This window comes from Oncorhynchus gorbuscha, linkage group LG03, assembly GCF_021184085.1.
Source record: "Oncorhynchus gorbuscha isolate QuinsamMale2020 ecotype Even-year linkage group LG03, OgorEven_v1.0, whole genome shotgun sequence".
NCBI classification, from domain to species: domain Eukaryota; kingdom Metazoa; phylum Chordata; class Actinopteri; order Salmoniformes; family Salmonidae; genus Oncorhynchus; species Oncorhynchus gorbuscha.
In genome coordinates, this window is record NC_060175.1 from 72,529,494 (window position 1) to 72,556,116 (window position 26,623).

At 44.4% G+C, this 26,623-nt stretch overlaps 1 protein-coding gene across 1 annotated transcript in view; it reads left to right on the plus strand.

The window, feature by feature from the left end:
* Positions 1 to 274: 274 nt before the first annotated feature.
* Positions 275 to 26,623, plus strand: part of LOC124031857 (phosphatidylinositol 3,4,5-trisphosphate-dependent Rac exchanger 1 protein-like) — a 116,626-nt gene continuing 90,277 nt past the window's right edge. The window contains exons 1-3 of the mRNA XM_046343626.1: positions 275 to 909; positions 21,395 to 21,460; positions 21,636 to 21,758. Coding sequence (XP_046199582.1) covers positions 766 to 909; positions 21,395 to 21,460; positions 21,636 to 21,758 — 333 coding nt within the window. The 5' untranslated portion in view covers positions 275 to 765. The remainder of the gene's footprint in view (positions 910 to 21,394; positions 21,461 to 21,635; positions 21,759 to 26,623) is intronic.

Consider the following 26,623-nt stretch of genomic DNA (forward strand, 5'->3'; position numbering starts at 1 on the left):
ATAATGACAATCCTCTAAAATATTAAATTGAATCCATTAAAAAGTTGTCTTCATTTGCAGCCTGTTCCATCAATTGTTCAATAGGCCTGGTTTGTGCCATGCATAAAGTAAACATAAGTAGGCAGCCTTATTGAAAGAATGACTGGGCATGTGTATTTAATTAAGAGGTGCAGAATGAATGATTTGATATTGAACTTAATTAAATTCGCAATGTTAACGTAAAGACAGTCCCTACACTGCTGCACTTCTGAAAGCGACCACTGGCACGTTGTTGCATTGCTCTCATTCCCCACAGAAGCCAAGAGGACAACAAGCGCTTTTCAGACTGCCTTCTGAGAGTCTGTGAAATTACTGCTGCCTGCATCATGTGCTGTCGTCTCCTCAAAACTTATGTTGACACACAACGAACCATCTCGGGAACATGTGATTTAGCAATCCTCAGTCTTTATTGTGAGCTGTACATTCTCAGCTGAAGTTATTTTTCTTGTCGCAGAATCGGATCTCGCAAATCGATCAGCAGTCATTCGTCGTTTATTGCAGTGTCTCTCTTTTCTAGAGAGAAAAAAAATCTGAATAAAGACGCATGTTTTTGTTTTGTTACTTTTGTTGAAGTTTATACGCATTGCGCATCATTGCATTGGGGTTTGAAGATACGGTGTTGAAAATGGACTTAAACGGCAACTAACTCGGAATACTTTTGCAGTGAACCAAGTATAAATAAAAATTGAACGTGTTATTTTCCTACTCTTTGGATAAATATAAATTATGGAAGAAGACGGGCAACATGATAACGGCGGTGTTCACGGCACCAAAGATTCGGACCGCCAGCAACGCTTGAGGCTCTGTGTTTTAAATGAAATTTTGAACACCGAGAGGGATTACGTTCGGGTATTGCTTTTCCTTCAATCGGTAAGTTTTTGATCGCTCTTTCTTTGCCTCAATTGAACCCATGGCTACTTGCCAGACAGGATATTTATATTGTTCAGCTGTTGGCAAGCAGTTGTATCATTGTATCACAAATTGCTGGCAACAAACACTCTTGCAGAAAGTGAAGTCATGGCCAGCTTTCTACAGCTGCTGCTGGCTGTGCTAGGCTGGCTGAATGCATTTTTATCACATTCCAATTTTTGGTCTTAATGTGTAGCGACAGTTCACCCTTCTGTTGATGGCAGCCTGTAGAGTGGTGTCCATAATAATGATTAGCTGCATTTTTATGGTGTTTCCGTTGGGGGAACGGGCACTTCACAGGCTTGGGCTAGTACAACACCGTTGATTTTGGGACATCTTCCGCCTTCATTCATCAGTCTGTTCATCTTGTAAGTTCTGATAAAACCCCAGTAGAAACCGTGAATTTAATAGAAGCGCAATTCAAATGATGTAGCCTGGTTTCCCGCTGATTCGCGACAGTAATGGTGTGCATTTATTCATTGATAATTGCGAGCCAGTGTATCACTTCATACTAAGTGTTAGGTATCACGTTTTCTATAATCACATCTGAATAATGAATGGGCTCATTTTTCACGCGTCACCCGAGAACACACCGCTGTGCCCGAAGCTCGAGTCTAGACCAGCTGCAGGTGGCAATTCAATTTGTCACCTCTCCTTGTCATCTCTTTGTTTCCAGTCTCCTGTGTTGTCTCCTCCCATTATCCGGGCCGTCGTCTCTATGCACAGTGCAGGTGGCCTCGTTGATGGATGATGACAGCCTAACCTTGAACTATGGCCATTGCAAACTGCCAAATGACAGGGTTTCCAGAGCTCGGTCCTGCCCCCCCCCCCCCCTCTTGGGTGCACGTTTTGGGTTTTGTCATAGCACTACACAACTGATTCAAATGATCCAAACTTGATGATGATGAGTTGGTTATTTGAATCAGATATGTAGTGTGAGGGGAAAACACAAAACGTGCACCCAGGGCTGGGCTGGGGGACCCAGGACCAAGTTTTGGAGACCCTGCTATATGATCCATCATGTGACCTTAGACAGTTGTAAGATACAAATGACCACATGTGATTGATAAGCATCCAAGGGCAGGAAAGAATGATGACATGTGCCCAATGGATTTTACACATTTGAAAAGAGGGCTGTCAGTCAATTGATAGGCATTCTGTGCTGGGGTGAACTCAATATTTTGTCCTCTTACACACTTCCCATGGAGAGCCTGAACATGGAAGGGGGCTATGCATGAACATGAAGGTGGGGTGGTTCTATGAAAGTAGAGTAAGTAATGAACAAGCATTAAACTAATCGACTGTTCATTTTTAGACCTGTATGACTACAACTCCTCATGGGCAATACTCTTCACGTTTAATCCCCAATTTATTATTCACTTTATGTGGAGCAGCGTTGCATAACAGTCAACAAACCTCATTAACTGGTGTAAAGCAACCGGGGACTAAACACACACCATGACTCCCAACTTCTGTGTATTTCTCAAACATACAGGCAATGTCTGAATCTCATCCCCCTACTTCCCCTCACCCTCACCCCAGCCTCTTGCCTCCCATTACATCATGTAACATCTCTTAATTTAACCCATGCTTGCTCAGGTGAAGATGGGGCCAGGGGGTGGATCGCCCCAACAGCAGCACACTGCTTTCCACTAACCCGTTCACATCACTCCAGGGGTTAGACTCTAGAGACGTACGTTTATGCCTCAACAACGGAGTTGGACAATTGCAGAATCAACTGTCTGCTGTTGTAATGATAAGGCTGATAATACTATTTACAACTGTTGTAAAACTCATTTTCATGGCACCCGGTTTTGTGTGAGTGCATGTGGCAGTGCATGTGGCTATATATGTGTGTCCTGTGTGCTTCGCATGCTACCCAATGTCCATTGATCTAGTGACGGCCATGGCGTGGCATCAATGGCTCAGCGGATTGTGGAAAGTCTCCAACACATCCATAAAATCAGTTTCGCTCCAATCCTGGCTAATCCGATAATGCTATGCTACTCCCTTCTCCCCTCCCTGCCGGGAATCCAAGCTTTTGTCGTCAAACAGCCAATCTGGTGTTGATAAGGACTGTCTGGCTGGGGGTTAGATGGGCCAGGACTGAGGCCATATGTTTTTAGTAAAGATAGCCCCAGTCTCTCTCTCTATCCCCCCATTGAAGACACCTGAGCCGATAGATGGGGAGTCAGTGATCACCTTGGTGGGGTGTTGAGGGGGAGATTGAGAGTGCAATCTGATACTGTACTGACCACTGAGCCTCACAGCTTCTCCTCTCTGAGAGACACTTGGTCGGTTGGTTGGCTGTTTGTTCATAATCTACGCTGGTTATGAGAGAGGCTGGGGTGAAATGGAGGCGCAGCGGTCGATGAAAGAATACCCCCCCCCCCATTGCTCTCATCATCGATTCTGTTTCCCCCACCTTTTGTGTTGCAACTAGTCTGCATCAAACACACAATCGATACACGTACGAGCGGGATGACACTCAGAGATGTTTATCGAGCTTTTGTCATCTCTAACCTGCGTCCCTTATCTCTTGGCAATTACCGAAGCCAGCGAGCATATCAAATTGGCTGGGTGGGGGTGGGGATAACAGGATTCGTTTTGCGCCACAATGCCATTCCAGATCTCCAGTCCAATTTTTTGGGGGGGACTAGTAGAACCGATGCTTTTGCATTTGGACAGCTCACTTTGAAATTTAATTTCAGTCTTTGGTGGTAACTGGTATCTACTCATGTTTGTTAAATGGTACGGTGCTTTATTTGCGTTGATCAGCTCCCTGAAGAATTGGAGTGCGGCACTAGTTTTTTCTGCTCACATCAGCTCGGATTTTCCCGACATTATCCTACAAAATGTAGGATATGGCATGAATATGGTTAGTGACATCATCCTGTGTGGATGTGGTGTGGGATTTCCACAACATTTAAGCAAACATTAGAAAAAAAGGAGATGCAACTTTTACAACGATTGGTGTTTTTTTAAATGAGATGTCTTTTTGCATCTTGACCACTCGTCACAACATTGGAGCCTTGCAAAAAACAAAGTGGCAATAATATCCACCCAAACCTCGACACGCTTCTCCCACAAACCTCCATCCGACCTGGGTCGTGTTCAGTAGGGAGAGAACGTTTTTAAACAAAGTTTAACGAATATTTACCATCTAGGACTTTTTTGCTATTTGCTACGGTCTCCAACTTAACTCAACCCTGGACATCTACATGGCCTTAACTCTGTATTATTCTAATGTTCTGATTAGCTGGGTGATAACCTCTGTCATAACCACTGTCTGTCATGTGCGCATGTGGAAAAGATGGAAGTGGTTCAGGGATGACTTTGAAACATTTGATACTCCATAACCTATAATAGGAAACATCTGGAGATGCAGCCCCTTTGTAACCTGGCCACACACACACACACACACACACACTAAATAACTTACTTGTAAGGGGGTTCATCTGATTTGTGTGTGTGCTTGAGTGTTCCTTCCCATGCCAGTGAGTATATGACTGAGGATATGTCTGTGGTTTCCTCCTTAAAGGTGAAACCATCAAATCCTCTTTATTTCCCCTTGCTGCCAAGCTGGTGTTGACTCCTGTGGTCAAGCCAGCTGTGGTGGGGCCAATGACAAGCCTGGTTGAACAAACAGGATGACCCACAAGGCTGTGCTCATTACCTTGGAAGACACACAGGAAGTCAGCCTTGAGCTTCCTCTCTAAGCTGCTCTCTCCATCATCCCGCCATCTCTCCACACTAGGATACACCAGCATCAGATTTCTCTGCCCTGGTGTCTACTACTATAAATAGGTCCGTTTATAACTCCCGCCCGCTGCGCCGGTGGCTTCAACTCTGTAACCCCAACTCCAGGGCTCTAACTAACAAACCAGACTCTACTCTGCAAAAGGGAAAACGCCCCGTCGTGTCTTTATGGAAGGGTCTGGAATAGAAGTGCTGGGGGGTTGCTGCTGGGTCCCGACTCCTGCCAAGTAGTTTGTTTCTGGCCCTTTTAATACGCTTCTTAATAAGACTTCAAAGGCCTGACACGAAAGCTCATCATGTGCCTCAACTTGATGAGTGACCAATAAGGAGCCAAAGGCCCAATATCTTTACCTGTCTACTCACCCTGAATTTATTCCGGCTGCTCTATTGATCGTTTCATACAACTAGTCTTGAAACTTCCATCTTTGAAGTAGTTTGTGTTACTTGAAAATGAGAGGAGTTGTACAAAACAAATGTATCAGTGATTGGGTCGTCTCTAATCAATCAGAGTATCAAAGTTGATTGCGTCATCATATAGGCCGGCTCTGGCCCAACCCATCGGTTTCTGGGACCAATCAGAGTGGTCGGAATGTGTTCGCGTTCTAGGAATCATTGGGAAGGGAGGCCAATCCAGACTCATCGTGGAGAAGAAACGTCAGTTGGCCAGAGCGATGTGGATGGGTAGCCAGGCAGCCAATATCTTGTGGAGTCTGACGAACAGCAGTCCTTCTACACTAAGAAAATGTGCTTACATATCCAGTTGTTTCTTTAGATTCTACGTGGTAAGCATTGTTTTATTGATCTAAAATAGTCCAAATATACATTTCAGGCAGCGCAAGAGGAGTACTGCCTCTTGTCTTACCCTTGAAACGGTTGAGATTGAATAAAATCTTAAGTCTCAGCATATCCAGGAGACCTCTACTCCTCCCCAAAGCTCACGTAAATTGCCCCCCCATTGGGCCCTCTCTTTGTATCCCACCCTGTCTTCCAACACTGTGACAATTCTGTTACACAAGCCCTACAGTTCTGTCCAAACCCAGGGCCAAGGCTTAACCCTCCAATGGGAGGTATGCATTTGATGTCGTGCTCCTTAAGAAGTCACAGCGCTCGGTCTCCCTCAAGACAATTAGTACCTTATTGCAGCCGTTATGTTGCCAAGCCAACAGATTACAGCCACACCGTGGCACAAAAAGAGGAAAGTGTCAGGCCCAACTAATCTTGGTTTCATTTCTAGTCATGTGTGCTCGTAAGCCATTTCTTACGAGGCATAAGACTGCATCAGGAATTTGAGGAATCTAGTTAACGTGTCTAAACCTCTGGAGTAGCGCAGTGGCATAATGTCACATACCCTGTGGCTATGTTTTCAAAATGTTAGATATTTCTGAGCAGATTAGCATAGGAGGGAAGCACATATCGGGCTACGTGTTTGGCATTGAACTGTCTATATTGGACTTATCACCCCATTTTAATCCTACTTGGACTGCCACATACATACATATACAGTTGAAGTCGGAAGTTTACATAGACTTAGGTTGGAGTCATTAAAACTCGTTTTTCAACCATTCCACAAATTTCCTGTTAACAAACTATAGTTTTGGCAAGTCGGTTAGGACATCTACTTTGCATGACAAGTCATTTTTCCAACAATTGTTTAGACAGATTATTTCACTGTACCACAATTACAGTGGGTCAGAAGTTTACATACACTAAGTTGACTATGCATTAAAACAGCTTGGAAAATTCCAGAAAATGATGTCATGGCTTTAGAAGCTTCTGATAGTCTAATTGACATAATTTGAGTCAATTGGAGGTGTACCTGTGGATGTATTTCAAGGCCTACCTTCAAACTCAGTGACTCTTTGTTTGACATCATGGGAATATCAAAATAAATCAGCAAAGACCTCAGAGTCTGGTTCATCCTTGGGAGTAATTTACAAATGCCTGAAGGTACCACGTTCATCTATACAAACAATAGTACGCAATTATAAACACCATGGGACCATGCAGACATCATACCGCTCAGGAAGGAGACGCGTTCTGTCTCCTAGAGATGAACGTTCTTTGGTGCGAAAAGTGGAAATCAATCCCAGAACAACAGCAAAGAACATTGTGAAGATGCTGGAGGAAACCGGTACAAAAGTATCTATATCCACAGTAAAACAAGTCCTATATCGACATAACCTGAAAGGCAGCTCTGCAAGGAAGAAGCCACTGCTCCAAAACCACCATAAAATAACCAGACTATGGTTTGCAACTGCACATGTAAACAATTGTTGGAAAAATGACTTGTGTCATGCACAAAGTAGATGTCCTAACCAACTTGCCAAAGCTATAGTTTGTTCACAAGAAATTTGTGGAGTGGTTGAAAAACGAGTTTTAATGACTCCAACCTAAGTGTATGTAAACGTCTGTATTCAACTGTATGTGTGTGTATCTATATATATATATATATATCTTTCTTCCTTCTAGTTTTTAAATTATTTGTGGTGTTAAATCGTTTTCTGTGAGGCCGTAATGATTGATTTAATGCAGAAGCATTTGCTTTAGGAATTCAAGGGGTAAATGGTGGTTCATGAGATCAGATAAACGTGGATCTCTCTGCATAGTCGCGGTGAATACAATACCATAGGCATAGCAGCACTGTCTGTTGAAAGACTGTTCTCTCCCTGTCAGGAGTCAGTGACGTTCTCAATTGGCCTGTGTGTTTGTTTTCTAGCACACTGAAGTACGTGGACAAAGTGAAGTCTATCCAGATGTGTTGTTCAGTTTGAATGAGGACACTTCGGTGACACAAGCCTTCAATGTAAAAAAAAGTCACGACAAGGAATGTTAATGGTCACACAAAGTGTTTTCGAAATGGGTGATATATGATGAATTAGTTACATGGCCTCCCTTGTAAAAGGCAGCAATGGGAGACCATCAATGCCCGCTTGACATCTTGACCTGAACAAAAGCGAGACAAGTACTTTCCCAGAGCAAGCCAATACCCATTAATTGAACAGGGTGTTTTCTTTTCTCCTACCAAGTGAAAAGGTAGAATGGAAGGATGCCTGTAAAAGTTTGGAATTGAACCCAATGGCATGTCAGCCAGTCACACAGAGAGAACTATCCAGGAATTCCCATCAGCACCCTTTGGGAATTGCCTGGAACGGTTTGTGGACAGAGGCTGCTGGGCAGCGAAACGTTTGTCAGGATTGTCAAACAGAACCAGATGTGTGGGGGATTGACGGGGGCGAAGGTCACCATTCTATTGAGAAACATTGACCACAACCAAACGCTATGACCGTAGTAGACCTTCCATTCTGACACACTCTCCAACCATGAACAGCGCCAAAGGGTTTTGAGGAACGTTGATTTGGAGTTCCGAAGTTGAACTTTATGCACCCCGGCCTAGTTGAAGACTAATAGGAGAAGGTTGGTAGGTGACAGTAGTGATGGATGGGGTGTGTGATGGGGTTTATCTTAAGACCTCTAATTGACTGTGCTCCGTGTCTACATGTGTCCTTAAATATGAGATGGGTTGGAAGAGTGGGCGAACGCTCTTTGAGTGTTTTGAGGGAATCCTATTTCAGGGACGAATCATGCACTTACTTTGCATGTTCGCTTTGTCATGCATTGATAAGTGAACATTTGACTTGGAACTTAGGATTTACCCCAATGTCTGTACAGTCATGTACAGGTAACTTCCAAAATAAAGGAAACACCTGAGTAAATGAGGGATACAAAGTATATTGAAAGCAGGTGCTTCCACACAGGTGTATATAAAAATGCTGGGCAAGCCTAGTTGGCAATTTTTTTTGACCACAATGGCTAGAAGAAGAGATCTGTGACTTTTTGAAAGAGGGGTGATTGTTGGGGCACGTTTGGCAGAAGCTTCAGTGACTAAGACTGCTCAACTTGCTAATGTTTCACGATATTGCCGTCTGTCACCAGATCTCAACCCAATTGAACACTTATGAGAGATTCTGAAGCGGTGCCTGAGACGGCGTATTACACCATCAACAAAACACCGAATTATGGAGTTTCTCATAGAAGAATGGTGTCGCATCCCTCCAATAGCATTCCAGACATTTGTTGAATCTATGCGAAGGCGCACTGAAGCTGTTTTGGCGACGTGGCGGCCCACCGTCCTATTAAGACACTATGTTATTGTTTCCTTTATTTTGACTTACCTGTATTTTTCTAGTGTTGTAAAACTAGTCTCATTGGGTTCAGTTAAAGATGGCATGGTACCATCTGATCAGAAGATGCGTCATGGTGGAGGGGTTCTGACTTAGAATATGTGGACAACTACAAATACCTAGGTGTCTGGTTAGACTGTAAACTCTCCTTCCAGACCCACATTAAGCATCTCCAATCCAAAATTACATCTAGAATCGGCTCCCTATTTCGCAACAAAGCATCCTTCACTCATGCTGCCAAACATACCCTTGTAAAACTGACCATCCTACCGATCCTTGACTTCGGTAATGTCATCTATAAAATAGCCTCCAACACTCTACTCAACAAATTGGATGCAGTCTATCACAGTGCCATCTGTTTTGTCACCAAAGCCCCATATACTACCCACCACTGCGACCTGTACTCTCTCGTTGGCTGGCCCTCGCTTCATACTCGTCGCCAAACCATTTGGCTCCTGGTCATCAAGTCTTTGCTAGGTAAAGTCCCGCCTTATCTCAGTTCACTGGTCACCATAGCAGCACCCACCCGCAGCACACGCTCCAGCAGATATATTTCACTAGTCACCCCCAAAGCCAATTCCTCCTTTGGCCGCTTTTCCTTCCATTTCTCCGCTGCCAATGATTGGAACGAACTGCAAAAATCACTGAAGCTGGAGACTCATATCTCCCTCACTAACTTCAAGCACCAGCTGTCAGAGCAGCTCACAGATAATTTCACCTGTACATAGCCATCTGTAAATAGCCTATCCAGCTACAACATCCCCATACTGTATTTATTTATTTAGCTCCTTTGCACCCCAGTATCTCTACTTGCACATTAATCTTCTGCACATCTATCACTCCAGTGTTTAATTGCTATATCGTAATTACCTCGCCACTATGGCTTATTTATTGCCTTACCTCCCTTATCTTACCTCATTTGCACAAACTGTATATAGACTTTTTTTCTACTGAATGTTTGTTTGTTTACTCCATGTGTAACTCTGTGTTATGTGTCGAACTGCTTTACTTTATCTTGGCCAGGTCGTAGTTGTAAATGAGAACTTGTTCTCAACTAGCCTACCTGGTTAAATAGAGGTGAAAAAAAAGTATGCCATTGACTGTTCTCATCAGTTATGGTGACTAACTGGCTGGAAACAATGCTTCACAGAGAGAACACCGTTCAGCTGAATCGGGACTGTTTATTGGCTACGGTACTGTCTCTGCCTGGTTCCGCTCCTCTTGTCTGATTCAGGACCAGTGGGTGTCTGCTTTGATCTCATTATGACCGTGATCGTATGCCAGGGTGCTAATGCACTTTCCCCCACGAGCCATCTCCTCAGCGGGTCTCAATGACGCTGCTTATGTCGAACTGATTGATACACATGCACACACCTCATGTTGTACCACTCAGTGTTCGTATGGTTAACCATTTCACTACATACTGAAGCTATACTTCCAATGCTGTCAATAACTCCCGATTCCTCTACATTAATCACATGTTAGAAGGTAATCTTATCTAGCGAACAGCAATAAAAGGGGCTGCAGTATAGAGGTGGTGATCCATTTGAATTCAATCTCTTTCAGACGGCACCCATTTTGACTTGAATGAAACCTTCCATATGTATTTGCTCATTGTATAAGTGATCAGAAGGTGACTTTTTGGACATGAGTTTCAAGACATTCAAAGTTGACCAATTTGGCATACCCCATCATACCATGAGACACGTCTTCATCGCTGGAAAAGATAAATGGTTGAGATTATCATTTTAAAAGCATATTTATTTGTTTCATGTCAATGATCTAAAATGCTTCTTCGTGTTTGCATGTTTTGTAGCTTAGACCCTATTTTACATCAAGGTTTTGTTGTGCCGGCCATCGGTTCAGACACATTAACATTAGCTTTTTCTTAGATCAATGCATTCAACCCAAATGATCCAAACCAGAATCAAATTCATTCAGTATTTTTTAATAATCGAACCGAAGCATCCTCAAAAAGCACTCATTTCTCAGCACAACTGATACATCTACTAAAATGGGAATAGATTTTAAATGGTTGGAAAGATGGTTGGAGGTCCACACATCAGAGAATGTTGACTTGAATGGGAATATCTGTTTTAAATGATACTGTTATAGGAAACCTATTGAAATATAGATAATAGATATGGCCATTTTAAGTTGACATTCAACAGTGGGTGCACCGTTGGCCATCTTTGGGTAGTAATTCAATTTAAATTGACATTTTCAGTGGTGTACCAGCTAAATTGCAGTTGTCTGAAGGGATGGGTCCTATTTCTATGATTTGAAATAACACCCACCCTGTGTACAAGAGTGTGTTCCGTCTCGGCCGGTGGCGGGCACAGCACAAACACCTCAGATGATGTACAGTGGGTCTAAACTGAGTTTTTAGAGGATTGAATAAAGTCAATGTTTTGACAACACCCCCCCCCCGTAAGCTTTTATATGATATCAAAGCTGAACTGTTTCTGTTTTCCAGTGAGGAAGACATAGATGTCTCATGATATGCAAATCGGGTGAATTTGAAATGTTTTGGCATTCATGTCCAATGTATTTTAAAAAAAAAAGTTATATTTCACCTTTATTTAACCAGGTAGGCCAGTTGAGAACAAGTTCTCATTTACAACCGCGACCTGGCCAAGATAAAGCAAAGCAATGCGACAGAAACAACACCACAGAGTTACACATGGAATTAACAAGCGTACAGTCAATAACACAATAGGAAAAATAAGAATGTCTATATACAGTGTGTGCAAATGGCATGAGGAGGTAAGGCAATAAATAGGCCATAGTAGCAAAGTAATTACAATTTAGCATATTAACACTTGAGTGATAGATGAGCAGATGATGATGGTGTGTAAGTAGTGATACTGTGTGCAAAGGAGCAGCAAAGTAAATCAAAACAATATGGGGATGAGGTAGGTAGATTGGGTGGGCTATTTATAGATGGACTATGTACAGCTGCAGCGATCAGTTAGCTGCTCAGATAGCTGATGTTTAAAGTTAGTGAGGGAAATCTAAGTCTCCAGTATGGAAAGTTTAAATTAAAAGGGATGCTGTCAAAAAGTGATTGAATTCAAATGGATTTACCCTTACATCACCGTCAGACTTAGGCCTGTATCATAGTGGAACATTCCAGATCTCTGACAGCTCACCCTGTCCCACTGATCCCTTTCACAGTGGACACACATCCAGATGGCCTCTCCACTCTGTCCCTAGATGTTATCTCCAGTGCCACACGTCCCCACTACTATGTACTTCTCACGCAAACGCACATTATTGACTTGGCTTTGGAAGTCTGTAATTATTGTTTAGAAGTGTGTGTGTGTGTGTGTGTGTGTGTGTGTGTGTGTGTGTGTGTGTGTGTGTGTGTGTGTGTGTGTGTGTGTGTGTGTGTGTGTGTGTGTGTGTGTGTGTGTGTGTGTGTGTGTGTGTGTGTGTGTGTGTGTGTGTGTGTGTAGGAGGGGACTATCCATAATTATGTGGCAGCAACGGCGGATCGACTTGAAAGAGCCAAGAGCTCATAAAAGGATATTTATACCCGATTCATTACACGTTCAGCGACTGTTAAGTCGGGAACACTTACCCCCAAATGAGATGGTTAAAAAGACCCTCCCCTCCAATTGGACACGCTTCTTTTCCACTGGGCCAATAAAAAGGCCCTGGTTCAGAGGACGAGCTGTATTCCATCATTTCTGCAACCCAGAGGTATTTGAATGTTCAGGCTTCTCACTTACAGGCAAGTAGCAATATGAGATGCATTGTACACTGTACCCTGTCATGATAGAAGCCTCCATTCTCACGGAGTCGTGTTTAATTATGGGTCCTAGCAGCACAGCTGCAGGAACTCATTTGTTTTGGTTAGAATTATTATTATTATTATTGTGATCCCATTCCTTCTAGACATTCAAGAACCAATTAGTACAACGTTTTATGTTGGTTTTTCAGCTATGTTAGAAAGCCCAGACAAAGTGTCATGTATGGAGAGACTTCTTGTGTGTGACGAACCAGCAAATGTTTCTGAAGTCATTGTCAGTCGTTCAAATGGAACCAATCTCCTCAGACCTTCAGAGAAGACCGCACAGGGTCTCTCTTGTCTTTGAGAGGAAGATTCTGCTCTAGTTTTCCTGTCTACAGCACCACTTTAATCGAATGGAGGAGACCGACTCGTCCCCCCGTAGCGAGCCAGCTTCCGCCCGTGTGAGCCACTCAGAGCCATGACCTCTAAAGCCTTTTAAAGCGGAAGTGAGACGGGGAGAAAAAGGAGAAGACTCAAAGGGGACTTTGTGTTGGCGATGAACTTGGCCAAGAGGGTCGCTTTTGGGAGAGAGTTGGATGGTGGGGGAGAGGGTAAGATTTTAGAGGGGGGGGGTCAGATAATTTACGTCTTGAGAGAAAAGGGGGTTTGTTGGGGTTCCCTTCATGGTGGTGACACGATGGGGCCCTTTCTCTCGCTCTGCTGTGGCCCGGCCACAAAGAGGGGATTTCTTCATTTATTTCTTCAATTTCATGCCATGTCGACCCAAAAGGGCCTCTCGGCCTCCTCTCCAAGACTACCCTGTCTACCCTCACTGCCAAATCTCTCCCTCCCTTCCCAGCAAAAAACCAAGAGCCCCTTTTTTGGTGGACACTACTGTTTTTAGTTTGTTTTCTTTTGGGGGGGGTTGTGGGCGGTGAACTGCGATGTTAGGCTACTTGGACAAAGCTTGGATCTGCAATTCACTCAGGGGCTTCGTTTTTACTGGTGTGGGAACTGGAGCGAATTGAAAAGGGGGGTTGGGTAGAGAACCTGACAAGTGTATTTAGTGCTTGGCTATGTTATTGATACACTGGGTTCTCTTGTGACTGAGCTGGCCTGGTGCTCATCGACGACCATAGCTGCTGAATGCTGAATGCCATCGCTGGTGAGCAAACAGGAAAATACTCCAGCTTTGTACCAGTCTCTCCCCTGACTCCCACCCCAATGCTTGGTTATGTAAGACCTGCTAGACTACCGTGAGAGAGTTCTGCCCCATTACGAATCATGAAATGGGATTGGCAGCATGTATTTAGAAGTATATGCAGTACCTGTTTCTTATGAGTATTTCCCATATAATTTTCTCTTGCCCAGCAGACTGCCTACAAGTGGAAGACTTCCAATCCTGTTACATTTTGAAAGATTCACCGGTGCCGATTTGCGTTTTTATTTTTCCTGTTCACACCCACAGTTGTTCATTGACCCATGAAAGGGTTCCTACCAGAGAAGGTGAAATGGGGATCTTTGCTCCTCAATTGACTGACCTCTTTAACAGGTGCGCACGCACGCACACACAGGGAAAAGAGAACCATAATGACGCACATACTTTCTTCACTTTGCCCATGGTCGTACCCAGATGTAATTCCTGGAAACCAGTGGTTGATTTGCTTTTTCATCATACCACTAATACTCTAGGCCACTTCCCCTACAGCCACCCATCACAAAATAACAGCCTTTTCATTTGCTTAATAAAGGCATGCGTGAGACCATGCAGCAGTTTAGTGGCAAAATGTACCTGCCGCCCTTTCCCTGGTCAACCTTCTGCCCTCCTCCGCCATCACGTCTTCTGCTCTCCTCTCCTCTTCACAATGGACGAGCGGCCCCTTTTGTGACTTCTGCTTTTTCTTGCCCCTCCCCCCTCTTCTCCCTCTTCCTTCCCCCTCCAGCCCTTGGCCCTGAGCTGCAAAACATCTTGACTGTCAGCAACAGCAATCACATGAGGTGCAGAGAGAGGGCTTAGAATTGTATTCAAATGCACACACGTATTTTTTTTTAAAGAAACCCCCGTGCTACTTTTAGCATCACGTTCTTTTTTTTCTTCTGCCTACCCCTCTGCCAGATTAGCGGCATGGGATCCACGAAAAAGCTCTCCGGTCTGTGTTTGAATGAAGGACTGAAAAAGGCTTACCCCTTTTTGGCTCCTTGTTTAAACACACCCATCACTGATGTGGAGAGGGAACGTGGGAAGATGAATGACGTTAACTCAACAGTGGGACTTTTGACAACCCCAGTCAGACGTTTGCTTGTTGATGTTTGGAGAGTGTCACTATGTCACTGTGACTTAGCAGTGAGCACACTCCATGAGTTGTGCAAAAAAATGTCGATGCACGGACAAAGTGGCGATGTTTAGTTCAACGCCAGTTAACTGCCCAAACGGAACAGAACATCCTTTGAGACATTTAACAAATCAGCCGAGAAGGGCCCCCTCTCCAACCCCCTGTGTCATTCATAAGGTTGTGAAGTAGAACATTCCTAGTCAAGGTGCCGTGAATCTCCTGATTAATCCTGTTAAATTAATCTGGATAACCTTTTCAGAGCGTCTATAACCCCATTAAAGGGATCCCTTTCCTCTCGTGAATCCACGTGTGTATTCAGTGAGGGGAAACATTCGGAACATTGCAGATAGAAATGTAATGAGTAGAGATGACGCCAGTCCCTGTTCTACTCAAAACATTTCTAGCTGAACGTGCTGTAACCTCCAGAACAGACCCCACGTGCTAACAGCGTGATGGCACTTCCAGCATCGCCACTACAGCTGACTGACTTTGTGTGAGGATCTCTGATTTTACCCCACTTTCGCAACTTGGAACGCTCCTGCCGGCTGTTATGACATAGCAAAATGATCCACTTCTCTATCAGTTAATCCCCAGCTGAATGCACCACTTTTTTGTTTCTTACTGAATGTGCCAATTTAGATTTCCCCATCAGATAGATGTTGCTTGTTATTTCACAATGTAAAGAGGAGATGGACACAACTGCGTCACAGGGACTATGGGGTTGATTTGGTCCACACGACCAGGGGAAGACGAGCTTTAATGGATGTAGTCTGGTGTTACCATTACCACTCTCAACAGAATGGTCTCAAATATGAGCTGATTGAAAGCGGCCTTCTTTCTACGTCAGTATTTCATGTGATTTTAGAATTTTGAACACAGTCATGTTTAGATTGATTGGCGAGCTTAGCTCAGAGGGGCCACTTGTCGTCAGACTGGCTTAGGGTCAGAAAATAGTGTGTTTTAGAATCAGTGTTGTGTTCCGTAGGCATGAAACGGGCGAGAGCGTTTTAAAGTGGAGGAGGTCGTCAACTACCTTCCAATAAGAAAGGTCACTGTTCATTGCTTCATTTCAAATATGTTTTCTGTGGCATACCCAGTGAACCCGACCCAGGCGCTTCAATCAGAGGGCAGACGTTGGAGGCAGCAGGCCTTTTCACTCTCCAGTCACTTTCCAGTTGAGCGAATGGAGAGCCCGACGCCAGCATATGGTCCGTCTGCTCGTTCACACCTCTCGGTCTGGCCCCTCCTCGCTTCGCTAATTCACAACAAACGGCGAACCCGGTCACCAACCCACATCTGACCCTTTGGCTGTTGGTCATACAAGACTGGACCACGTTTGGCTGAGCATGCCTCCGGCAGCTTGTGGCAGAGAAAGGCTATCTATCTGACTGTGGTGATGGTTGGGCGTTGGCTACTAGCTCTCATTGCGCTTCCTCTTCATCTATGACATAAAAAGAGTATGGAAGTAGAAATAAATAAAACCCTAACAAACTCATTTTATGAGTAGTAGTAGTGTAGCCGTATGTATCTTATGGTGACGTCCAAGGTTTTGTTGCGGTTCCTAACCAATCAAGCATTTGATGTAGCCTGTGTTCAGAAGTCAACTACATTAATCATATCTGTGGGCCTAAGACTTTCGGGCCTAATATGTTTAAATGTCACAGTACTGCAAAGTTAGTCTTAATGCTATGATAATTTCCCAACTTTCAATTCTCCAACAAGAACTTATTAATTTAGCGGTAGCCCACTACTGTACACTCTGCAGCTCGGTCTTAACTTTTTGCAGTGTGTTGTTTGCACAAAACCAGCAGTTCTGTTCATGCATGTCCTGATTGGAAATGTTCAAACCGACATGTCACTCGCACACTTCCTCTCTTCACAAAGCTTCACTTCCTGTCGCAGGACAACCTCCTTGCAGGTTTTGTGTTGCGAGCCAGCCAGCAGATCTTCACTCACTCTGTGTGCATTGTTTGTTTATTTCCCCTTCCCCTCTGAGTCCAGCCACCGCATATCTAACTTGAAAAAAAGAAACCCTTTTTGAAAATAGATTTAGACAAAAGAAGTTTTCATTTCCTGTTTGCACACCACAGAGGCACCGACAAAGAAAGAAAATAAACAGCAGCAAATCTTTTGTAACTGGGCTTCTGTGTACTAGACCTAAGTGGGACTTTTGTCAAATGTTGTCTAAACTAATTGACTTGTAGTTGTGTTTGTTAATGAGGGGTAACAGGAGTGCTGTTTGAAAATGGTAATGAAAAGCTAACATGCAAATGAAAAGCTAAGCGCGCTCGTGTGAGGAAATGCATCGGCGTGGGCTTATTAAAGGGGGCTCACTCCGAATTATACACAGACTTAGTGCCTCTTGAAGGTGTCACAAAATGGTTGTTGTGGCGCTGTTGACCCTCATTGTTTGGGGAAGTGAGCAGTTCCCTTGCACGTAGTCTTCTGACCATTGAAATAACATATTGAAGCTAGGTCTGCAGCACCAGCTTGTGCATCAAAGTTGATTTAATGTAATAAGGATCCCCATAAGCCGACGCCAATGGCGACAGCTAGTCTTACTGGGTTCCGACACCGAATGAAAAAGACATTGCAGACAAAATACTTGACAGTTTACATACAAAGTGATAAATCATTCCTTTTTAAAATGTATTTTTACCTTCATATCATCCAGTCCACACAATTACCATGTTGCAAGTGAACATTCTGTATGAACTAATTATTAATATGTTGTCACTGAGGCTGTACTGTGATTCGTATACCTAGCGTTCCCCCGACTCTCTCGCTGAAGCATGGAAATAACCAGACCCAGCCAAGATAGGTTTAATATTGGGTGGCATTTTTCTAATACCTGGTTATTACGGGTGGGATTTAATCGTTTCCTCTTCCACAGACCCCAGAGTCGGGCTCAGTAATGAGTTGAAAGCAGGTGGGCTCTTAGGAGAGGGGGAGGAGGGGGGGGGGGCAGAATGTATTCAGACCAGAGAGAGCAATAAAAGCACATCTCCAAGGCAATCCTGACAAAGCCCTCAGTGGCTCATGAGGGGCACAACAATTAGAGGTATGGCTGCCTGGAAGAGAAGGGGATTCGTACGGGGAATTGACTATTGGGGCCTGGGTGATGAATCATTCATTAGTGTTATTGTACCCCTTTGGTAGAAGAATTAATGGTTTGGTTTATTTAGCATTCGAAGTTGTTTGTGGCTTATGGTGTATGACTGAACAGTTGTGTGTGTGTGTGTGTGTGTGTGTGTGTGTGTGTGTGTGTGTGTGTGCACATGCACGCTGAGTGTGTTGGCACTGGCAGCAAGCCACCAAAAACACAACAGTGACAGAGTGCGCAAGTCTCTTTGGAGCTCCAACAATCAATCAAGTATGCCTCTGTCCAGATCGCACACTGGAAACCAAGCCCTGACTGAGACTGTGCACACAAGGTTGAAGACTCAGTTGAAGGTTTACCACAAGTGATACTCTCATCCCTACTGTATAATCTATTGCTAGCAAACTGGATAGTGTATTTATATCTCAAGACCAAAGCTAAACTATAAGTTGAGATATTGAGTCAGGCATTCAGTGGTTTAGCTGTGATTAATAGTATTTGTATGCTACTTAAATACTTTGAGATTTGGCTTTTCAACCGGAAAAGTAAAAACAGTTCTGGAGTGTCTAATACTGGACCGTCTGGCGGTCATTTGTCTGGCAAGCCAAGTTTAAGAATGAACTGATCTCCTTTGGGAGTGCCATATGAACAAATTCACCCTTCCAGCCCATAGCCCCTCTGGCTACAGACCCTGGATTTGTAATATTGCTCCTCTGCTCCATTCACCAGCTGTGCCTGACCTTGCACCATACAGTAGCAGACGATTAATCACCGAGATGAATCTGAGGATCTCCAAAATGAAATTTGTGGCCCTGGTCGGTGTATCATTTGACGTGCTGTTATTAGCACATTATTATGTATTGACGATTTACCTAAATGTAGTCTGCATGCTATTTTTAGCTATCAGTAAGAGCACAGTGGATTACATATGCAGTGTCAGGTGTCTTGCCATCAGGGTTGGGGTCAATTCAAATAAAATGTTTTCTATGACAATTCATGAATTAAAATGTATTTCAATTCAATTGACAAAAAATAACTAACTGAATTGACCCCAACCTTGCTTGCTATTTATGACTCGCTTAGCTTTTTTTTGTTGGCATGCATACCTTGCATATTGTACTTTTATAATTAATTTATAGAGCATATCCCAACCACAGTGGGGAGTGCCCAACAGAAATGCACATGATGCTTTTTCTTTCTCGTCCCTGAGTTTTCAAACGTCACAGCCTATGGGGGTCAAGATGTGCCCTTTGACTCCTAGAATGCCGGTTTCACCCAATCACAGCAGCTCTAACTGTGGGGTCAGTCGAGTCCTCTGGCAGCTTGCCTTCCACCTCCCTGTCACGTTCCCCTAGCGAGAAACGACAACAGTAACCATGGTAGTGTCCTCCCTTACGTTGATTTGCCTATTTACAAGAGAAAGGTTGATCTTACCGAAGCGGAGAAAACCAAAGCCCCAATGATTGTTCACTGACGTCAAAAACCTGCATAAAGGGCAACCTGAGTCCTGGACATATGAAAAACAACAGTGTCAGATGTAATCTACCACCTTAATTGATTTGGAAATAACAAGTGAATGGTCATCTTAGAAGCATGTCCAATGGAAGATTCCTGTCAGCATGGATCTGTGATGTCTACTCTCTACACATTGTTTATTGTTTTGTCTGATCTTTTCCTTGCCAGCCACCTGTTTTTAAATGTATTATAATTTTTGTTTAAATTTAAGGATACTGACTCCTCAATATTCAGCCATGCCCCCCCCCACCACCCCTGAGTCAGAATTCTTTGAAATCTGACCGGCCAATGTGTTACCTGATCTGCACCCCCCATTCTGTGATGCTGGTAGCGGCACATGGCGATTTGAGATGGACAAAGCTGCCCCCTCTTGTCTTAAAATAAACAAGTGCAGTCGTTTGGTGACGGAACACTGCCGATAGCCAATACAGCCCAGGTGAGAATCACTGGTGTCTGGATGTAAAACAGACACCGAAAGGACCTCTTTGTTGCTTGCGGCCTCGCACACTTATACAAACCCCCTTCCTCCACATCTTTGTGGCACATTTAGACATTTTAAGAGCAAGACCGTCCATGGTGCAGTTGTATGAACTACGAAGTCACAGTTGTGGCTCGAGATACTCTCGTTTTCCCCTCCTCTCCCATTCTATACCAACCCCAACCCCCCCTCACACCACTCCTCCATGCCCATCCCCCTGGCCTCCTCACCATGTAGTGTGGAAGTCCTTGTTTCTTGCCCCCCCCCCCCTACGAAGATGCCAGGGGGCAATCTTCCACATGAATGGTCTCCTTCAACATGGACATGGTACAAGTCACCATATGGGAGGATTAATGAGTATATTATGCCTGGAGCACAATTCACCCGTTCTGAACCATCCCAAAGCAGAACAGCACCAGACCTGGGTTCAAGCCCTATTTGAAATCTTTCCAAGACTTGGAGCATTTGTTCTAGTCTGCCTGGAGCGCCAGATGGGTGGGATTTGCAGTAAGGGGATTATTTTATTGCTACATATTTTATTGCGTGTGTGCATCTGCCTGCTCTGTCACTGTGGATAGGGATGAGGAGGTGTAAAGCATTGCCTCCAAACCCCACAAGAGGTTGGGGTCCACTTTGCAAATGCCGGATGAGCAATCTGCTTCCTTGTGGACTGTCTATTAGGCGTCATGATCAAGTTCCACACACATTTTCTTTTACACACACTGCTCCTATTTGGCAAGCGTATGCTTCGTAGAAGTTGTGAGAGACATTCAAAGACAGACAATCAACCTGAGAGGAAGTGAGGTGGGAAGAAAGAGACAGAGGGGGCATTCTAGTACCCCCTCCCTTTTTTAGTTTTCTCTCGTCAGGATTTGAGTGACAGGTCAGCTTTCTGCAGGGAGACGCAGTGCTCACAAACACACTGTTGCGAGCCACTGAGCAGCTGATCAGTCTGACGTGGGCTTATCACCGCACAGCTACATCGAGGAAATGGGAAAAAGTGTGATGCTCAATAATTGAGGTATTTATAGAGGTGTCTCTGACGATTTCCCAGGTACATTGGTTTAAGTGTCTTCTATAGCAAGGGCTTACAGTATACATTAGTTACACGTACCATGGGGATTCAGTATGCATGTAAGGTATTTGAGGCAGAGCTTAAGCTAAACACAGGTGAGACCATAATATTTACGAAGCTCACCGGATGAAGTTCACCCCCAACCTAACCCTTAAATCTAAAGTAAATCCCCCATATTGTATATTGCTGTACATATACCACCTAGTGTATGATACATGCAGTATGAACCTAACCACTATCTTTCTCTTTTCTTTTTTTTCCTCATGCAGGCCTTTTTGCACAGAATCCGACAAACTGCCGAAGAGCAACAGTGTCTGTCGCCTGAGCATGTCAAGGTAAATATGGCCGCCTATTAAAAACTCTCCTAATGATGCTTTGACAAAAATTACTACGCATAAAATATTTTTTTTTTACAAAATGTGGCGAGGCCCTATGGGTCCTCGTCCAAATAAGTGCACTATTTAGGGAATAGGATGACATTTCAGATGCACCCTCTCTCTGCTACCACAGATCCTGTTCTCCAACATTGAGTCAATCCTGGACGTTCACAGAGAGGTGCTGTCTGCAGTGGAGGACAGCCTGCACCCGGAGCCACAGCCAGGGCATGCCCTCGGACAAGTCTTCCTCCAGTTTGTGAGTGACACACACTTCCATGCACACACACGCTTGCAGTGCACATATATATGGACACAGAGACCGGCTTGAGCATAAACGCCCAGCTACGCTCTGACGCTACTTCTCACACCCTACCCTATCCACTGTTTCCAATGACCTGCAGTTAGGATAAAAGATCAAAACTCATGTGAAAGTGGCCTTCGACAACTTTCATATAATAATATACACACAATCCACTCCCTCTCTTCCTCCCTCGCTAATTCCCCCACCCCGCTCCCCCCTCCCCTCGAAAAAGCCTGCATCCTGTCAGCCAGAAAGACCCCTCTATCCGTTCCTCGCCAACCCCATGCAAGGCCCCTGTCACTTGCATCCCCTTCAGCAGATTGCTTTCCTCCCTCCGTCCCTCAGTTCCCGACACCCCCCTTCCCCCTTTTGAACTCGTTTGGCCCTTGGGAACAACAAAGAGCTGCCTGTGTCGGGGGAAGAGATGGTGTGTCAGTCATCAATGGGACAATGGCGGAACTAGTTGCTCTTGCGCACACACAGACACATGGACACACACGCAGAGACACGCATCCATACACACTTAGGGGACTTTGTAGAACGAGGTATTAGCTTGAGGATTGTCACCTGACCAAAAGCATATTGTAAAGGGTGTTTGTTCAAACAGAAAGCTCCTGTAGTCAAACTAAAACTATCAATATTCTATTAATTGAGAGGATGTTGAGAGTAGCCTCCTGAAGGAGGTGGTAACCAAGCTTTGTTTTCTAATTGGACTACTATACTGTAGAATACTCCTATCAAGAGCTCTCAGAATAAGTTCTCTGTGTGTGTGGGTGGAGGGGGGAGAATCTTCACATGGCCACTGGCGTTGTAGCTCCGTATTCATTACAGAGCTCTCTGTCTGTGACCTCTCTCTCCTTCAACACCGACACCTCTCGCCCAATCAATTGCCCCCGTTTGGTGCACTCCGCCTCCTGCCCTTGACCCCAGTGACAGCAGACACCCCTGCTGAGATCTGATTAACCCCCAGCATTGTTCTGCTGTCAATCAAAGACGGAGAAATACATCCTGATTCTCCTCTTATCTCTCTCAAGCTCTGTCTATTCCAATGTTGCTTAGATCACACTATAACCCAGCATTGTTGAGCGGGCCATTCACTGTCAGTCACAATCACAGCATACAGATTCTCCTCTCTCTGAAGATCTGTCTTATTTCAGTGTTGCTCATAGGCCACAGTATAAACCAGCACAATGGCTTGATTCCAATTCAAAAGCATACTCCCAGTGCCTGATAAAGCTTACATTCATCAAAGGGGGAGAGGAAGTGAGAGTGGAAAATTGGATTGGAATCCAGCCTATAGTAACCAGTGGGCCTCAAATATCACCCGCCACCATGTTGACTTTTAAGGCGTGCATGTTGTTGAATCATTGGGGGGTGTTCAACGACCGGCAGACTAAACCAACCCTGGGTAGAACCTTTGGCTGACGTTTGAACCATGTTGGCGTGAGGAGGAGGATTACACAAACCTACCCCCAAAAAACTACTAGAGAATGTTAATTCGGAAGGATCCAGATGTCAATATTTGCTCTATTTCTGGGCTGTCCCCTGACCAAGGCCTCTTTCTCCCAAGCTAACAGTCATCATATTATGGCCCTTCTTAAATAGACTCATTATGCTTTGACACTACTATTTGCCCTGTGTTTGTTATTGCCCCTCTTATCCTGCTGAAATTCCACTGATGGAAAAGGAAGAAAACTAAGTGTTTATCAAAGACACAAACACACTCTTTGAGCTATTCTGAGCACAAGTGGAGCCCTTCAAATCAGGCCCAGTTTCTTCAAGGCTGACCCGGCTTTGGAATTGTACAGGTCACATTCAGGAACTTAAAGAAATGCCCATAAGGTAAGCTTATAGATGGATTAATGTTCACTTTTAGAAGTCCTTAAAGGTCCAATGCTGCTGTATTTATCTCAATATCAAATCATTTCTGGGTAACAATTAAGTACCTTGCTGTGATATTTTTTATATATATTTTTTTACCAGTGTAATTTAAAACCGAAACATAAAATAGCAAGATGTTTGCTAGGACTGTCTGAGGGGGAAACTGAAAACTAGCTGTTATTGGCTGAGAGGTATGGAACACTTTCGTATTGGTCTATTAACCCATTTACCACCTGGTGATATCACCAGGCAGGCCAAAACATAATTCCACCAAAACAGGCTCTTACACTAAATGCATAATCATCCTTTTAACATTATTATTCCAACCTCATGGTGTGGAATGAATATATATTTATTATTGAACCTTTATTTAACTAGGCAAGTCAGTTAAGAACAAATTCTTATTTACAATGATGACCTACCCTGGCCAAACCCTCCCCTAACCCGGACGACGCTGGGCCAATTATGTGCCGCCCTATAGGACTCCCGATCACAGCCGGTTGTGTTACAGCCCAAATCAAATTTTATTGGTCACATACACATGGTTAGCAGATGTTATTGCGAGTGTAGCGAAATGCTTATGCTTCTAGATCCGACAGAGCAGCAGTATCTAACAGGTAATATCTAACAATTCCACAACAAAACCTAATATCTAACAAATTCCACAACAAAACCTAATACACACAATCTAGTAAAGGAATGGGATAAGAATATATAAGTATAAAATATATGGATGAGCAGTGACAGAGTGGCTAAGATGCAATAGATAGTGAAGGATACAGTATACGTTATACACATAAGATATGTAAACATTATTAAAGTGACCATTTATTATAGTGGCCAGTGATATGAAGTTTGTAGGTAGGCAGCCACCTCTCTGCTAGTGGTGGCTGTTTAACAATCTGATGACCTTGATATTGAAAAACCGCTTCAATCTCTCTGTCCCATCTTTGATGCACCTGTACTGACCTCGCCGACTTGATTGAAGCGGGGTGAATAGGCAGTGGCTCGGGTGGTTATTGTCATTGATTATCTTTTTAGCCTTCCTATGACATCGGGTGCTGTAGGTGTCCTGGAGGGCAGGTAGTTTGCCCCCGGTGATGCATTGCGCAGACCGCACTTCCCTCTGGAGAGCCTTTTGGTTGTGGGCGGTGCAGTTGCCGTTCCAGGTTGTGATACAGCCCAACAGGATGCTCTCAATTGTGCACCTGTAAAAGTTAGTGAGGGTTTTGGGTGACAAACCAAATTTCTTCAGCCTCCTGAGGTTGAAGAGGCTCTGTTGCGCCTTCTTCACCACACGGTCTGTGTGGGTGGACCATTTCAGTTTGTTGGTGATATGAACACAGAAGAACTTAAAACTTTCCACCTTCTCCACTGCTGCCCTGTCGATGTGGATAGGGGGGTGCTCCCTCTGCTGTTTCCTGAAGTCCACGATCATCTCTTTTGTTTTGCTGGCATTGAGTGAGAGGTTATTTTCCTGACACCACACTCTGAGGGCCCTCACCACCTACTCCTCCCTGTAGGCTGTCTCGTCGTTGTTTGTAATCAAGCCTACCACTGTTGTGTCGTCTGCACATTTGATGATTGAGTTGGTGTGCATGGCCACGCAGTCATGGGTGAACAGGGAATACAGGAGGGGGCTGAGAACGCACCCTTGTGGGGCCCCAGTGTTGAGGATCAGCGGAGTGGAGATGTTTCCTACCTTCACCTGGGGGTGGCCTGTCAGGAAGTCCAGGACCCAGTTGCACAGGGCAGGGTCGAGACCTACGCCCTCCAGCTTGATGATGAGTTTGGAGGTGTAGTCAATGAATGGCATTCTTACATAGGTATTCCTCTTGTCCAGATGGGATAGGGCAGTGTGCAGTGTGATCGCGATTGCATTGTCTGTGGACCTATTGGGGGGTTAAGAAAATTGAAGTGCGTCTAGGGTGACCGGTAGGGTGGAGGTGATATGACCCTTGACTATTCTCTCTAAGCACTTCATGATGACAGAAGTAAGTCATTAGTTCAGTTACCTTACCTTTCTTGGGAACAGGAACTACAGACCCCTGGGATTGAACCAGGGTCTGTAGTGATGCCTCTTGCACTGAGATGCAGGGCCTTAGACCGCTGCACCACTCGGGAGCCCACATATACAGTGCCTTCGGAAAGTACTCAGACCCCTTGACTTTTTCCTCATTTTGTTACGTTACAGCATTATTCTAAAAGGGATTATATAAAACATTTTAAACTCTTCCTAGAGCTGGCCACCCGGCCAAACTGAGCAATCATGGTAAAAGGAGAAGGGTCACTCTGACAGAGCTCTAGAGTTCCTATGTGGAGATGGGAGAAACTTCCAGAAGGACAATCATCTCTGCAGTACTCTACCAATCAGGCCTTTATGGGAGATTGGCCAGATGGAAGCCACTCCTCAGTTAAATGAACATGGCAAACTCCAAATGGCCTGTCAAAAGTAAACTAATGACTCTCAGACCATGAGAAACAAGATTCTCTGGTCTGATGAAACCAAGATTGAACTCCTTGGACTGAATGCCAAGCGTCCCGTCTTGAGGAAACCTGGCACCATCCATATGGTGGTGGCATCATCATGCTATGGGGATGTTTTTCAGCAGCAGGGACTGGGAGACTAGTCAGGATCAAGGCAAAAATTGAATGGAGCAAAGTACAGAGATCCTTGATGAAAACCTGCTCCATAGCGCTCAGGACCTCCGACTGGGGCGAATGTTCACCTTCCAACAGGACAATGACCATAAGCACAGAGCAAAGACAACTCAAGTGGCTTCGGGACAAGTCTTTGAATGTCCATGAGTGGCCCGGACTTGAACCCAATCGAACATCTCTGGATAGACCTGAAAATAGCTGTGTCGTGACGCTCTCCCATCCAACCTGACAGAGCTTGAGAAGAATGGGAGAAACTCCCCAAATACAGGTGTGCCAAG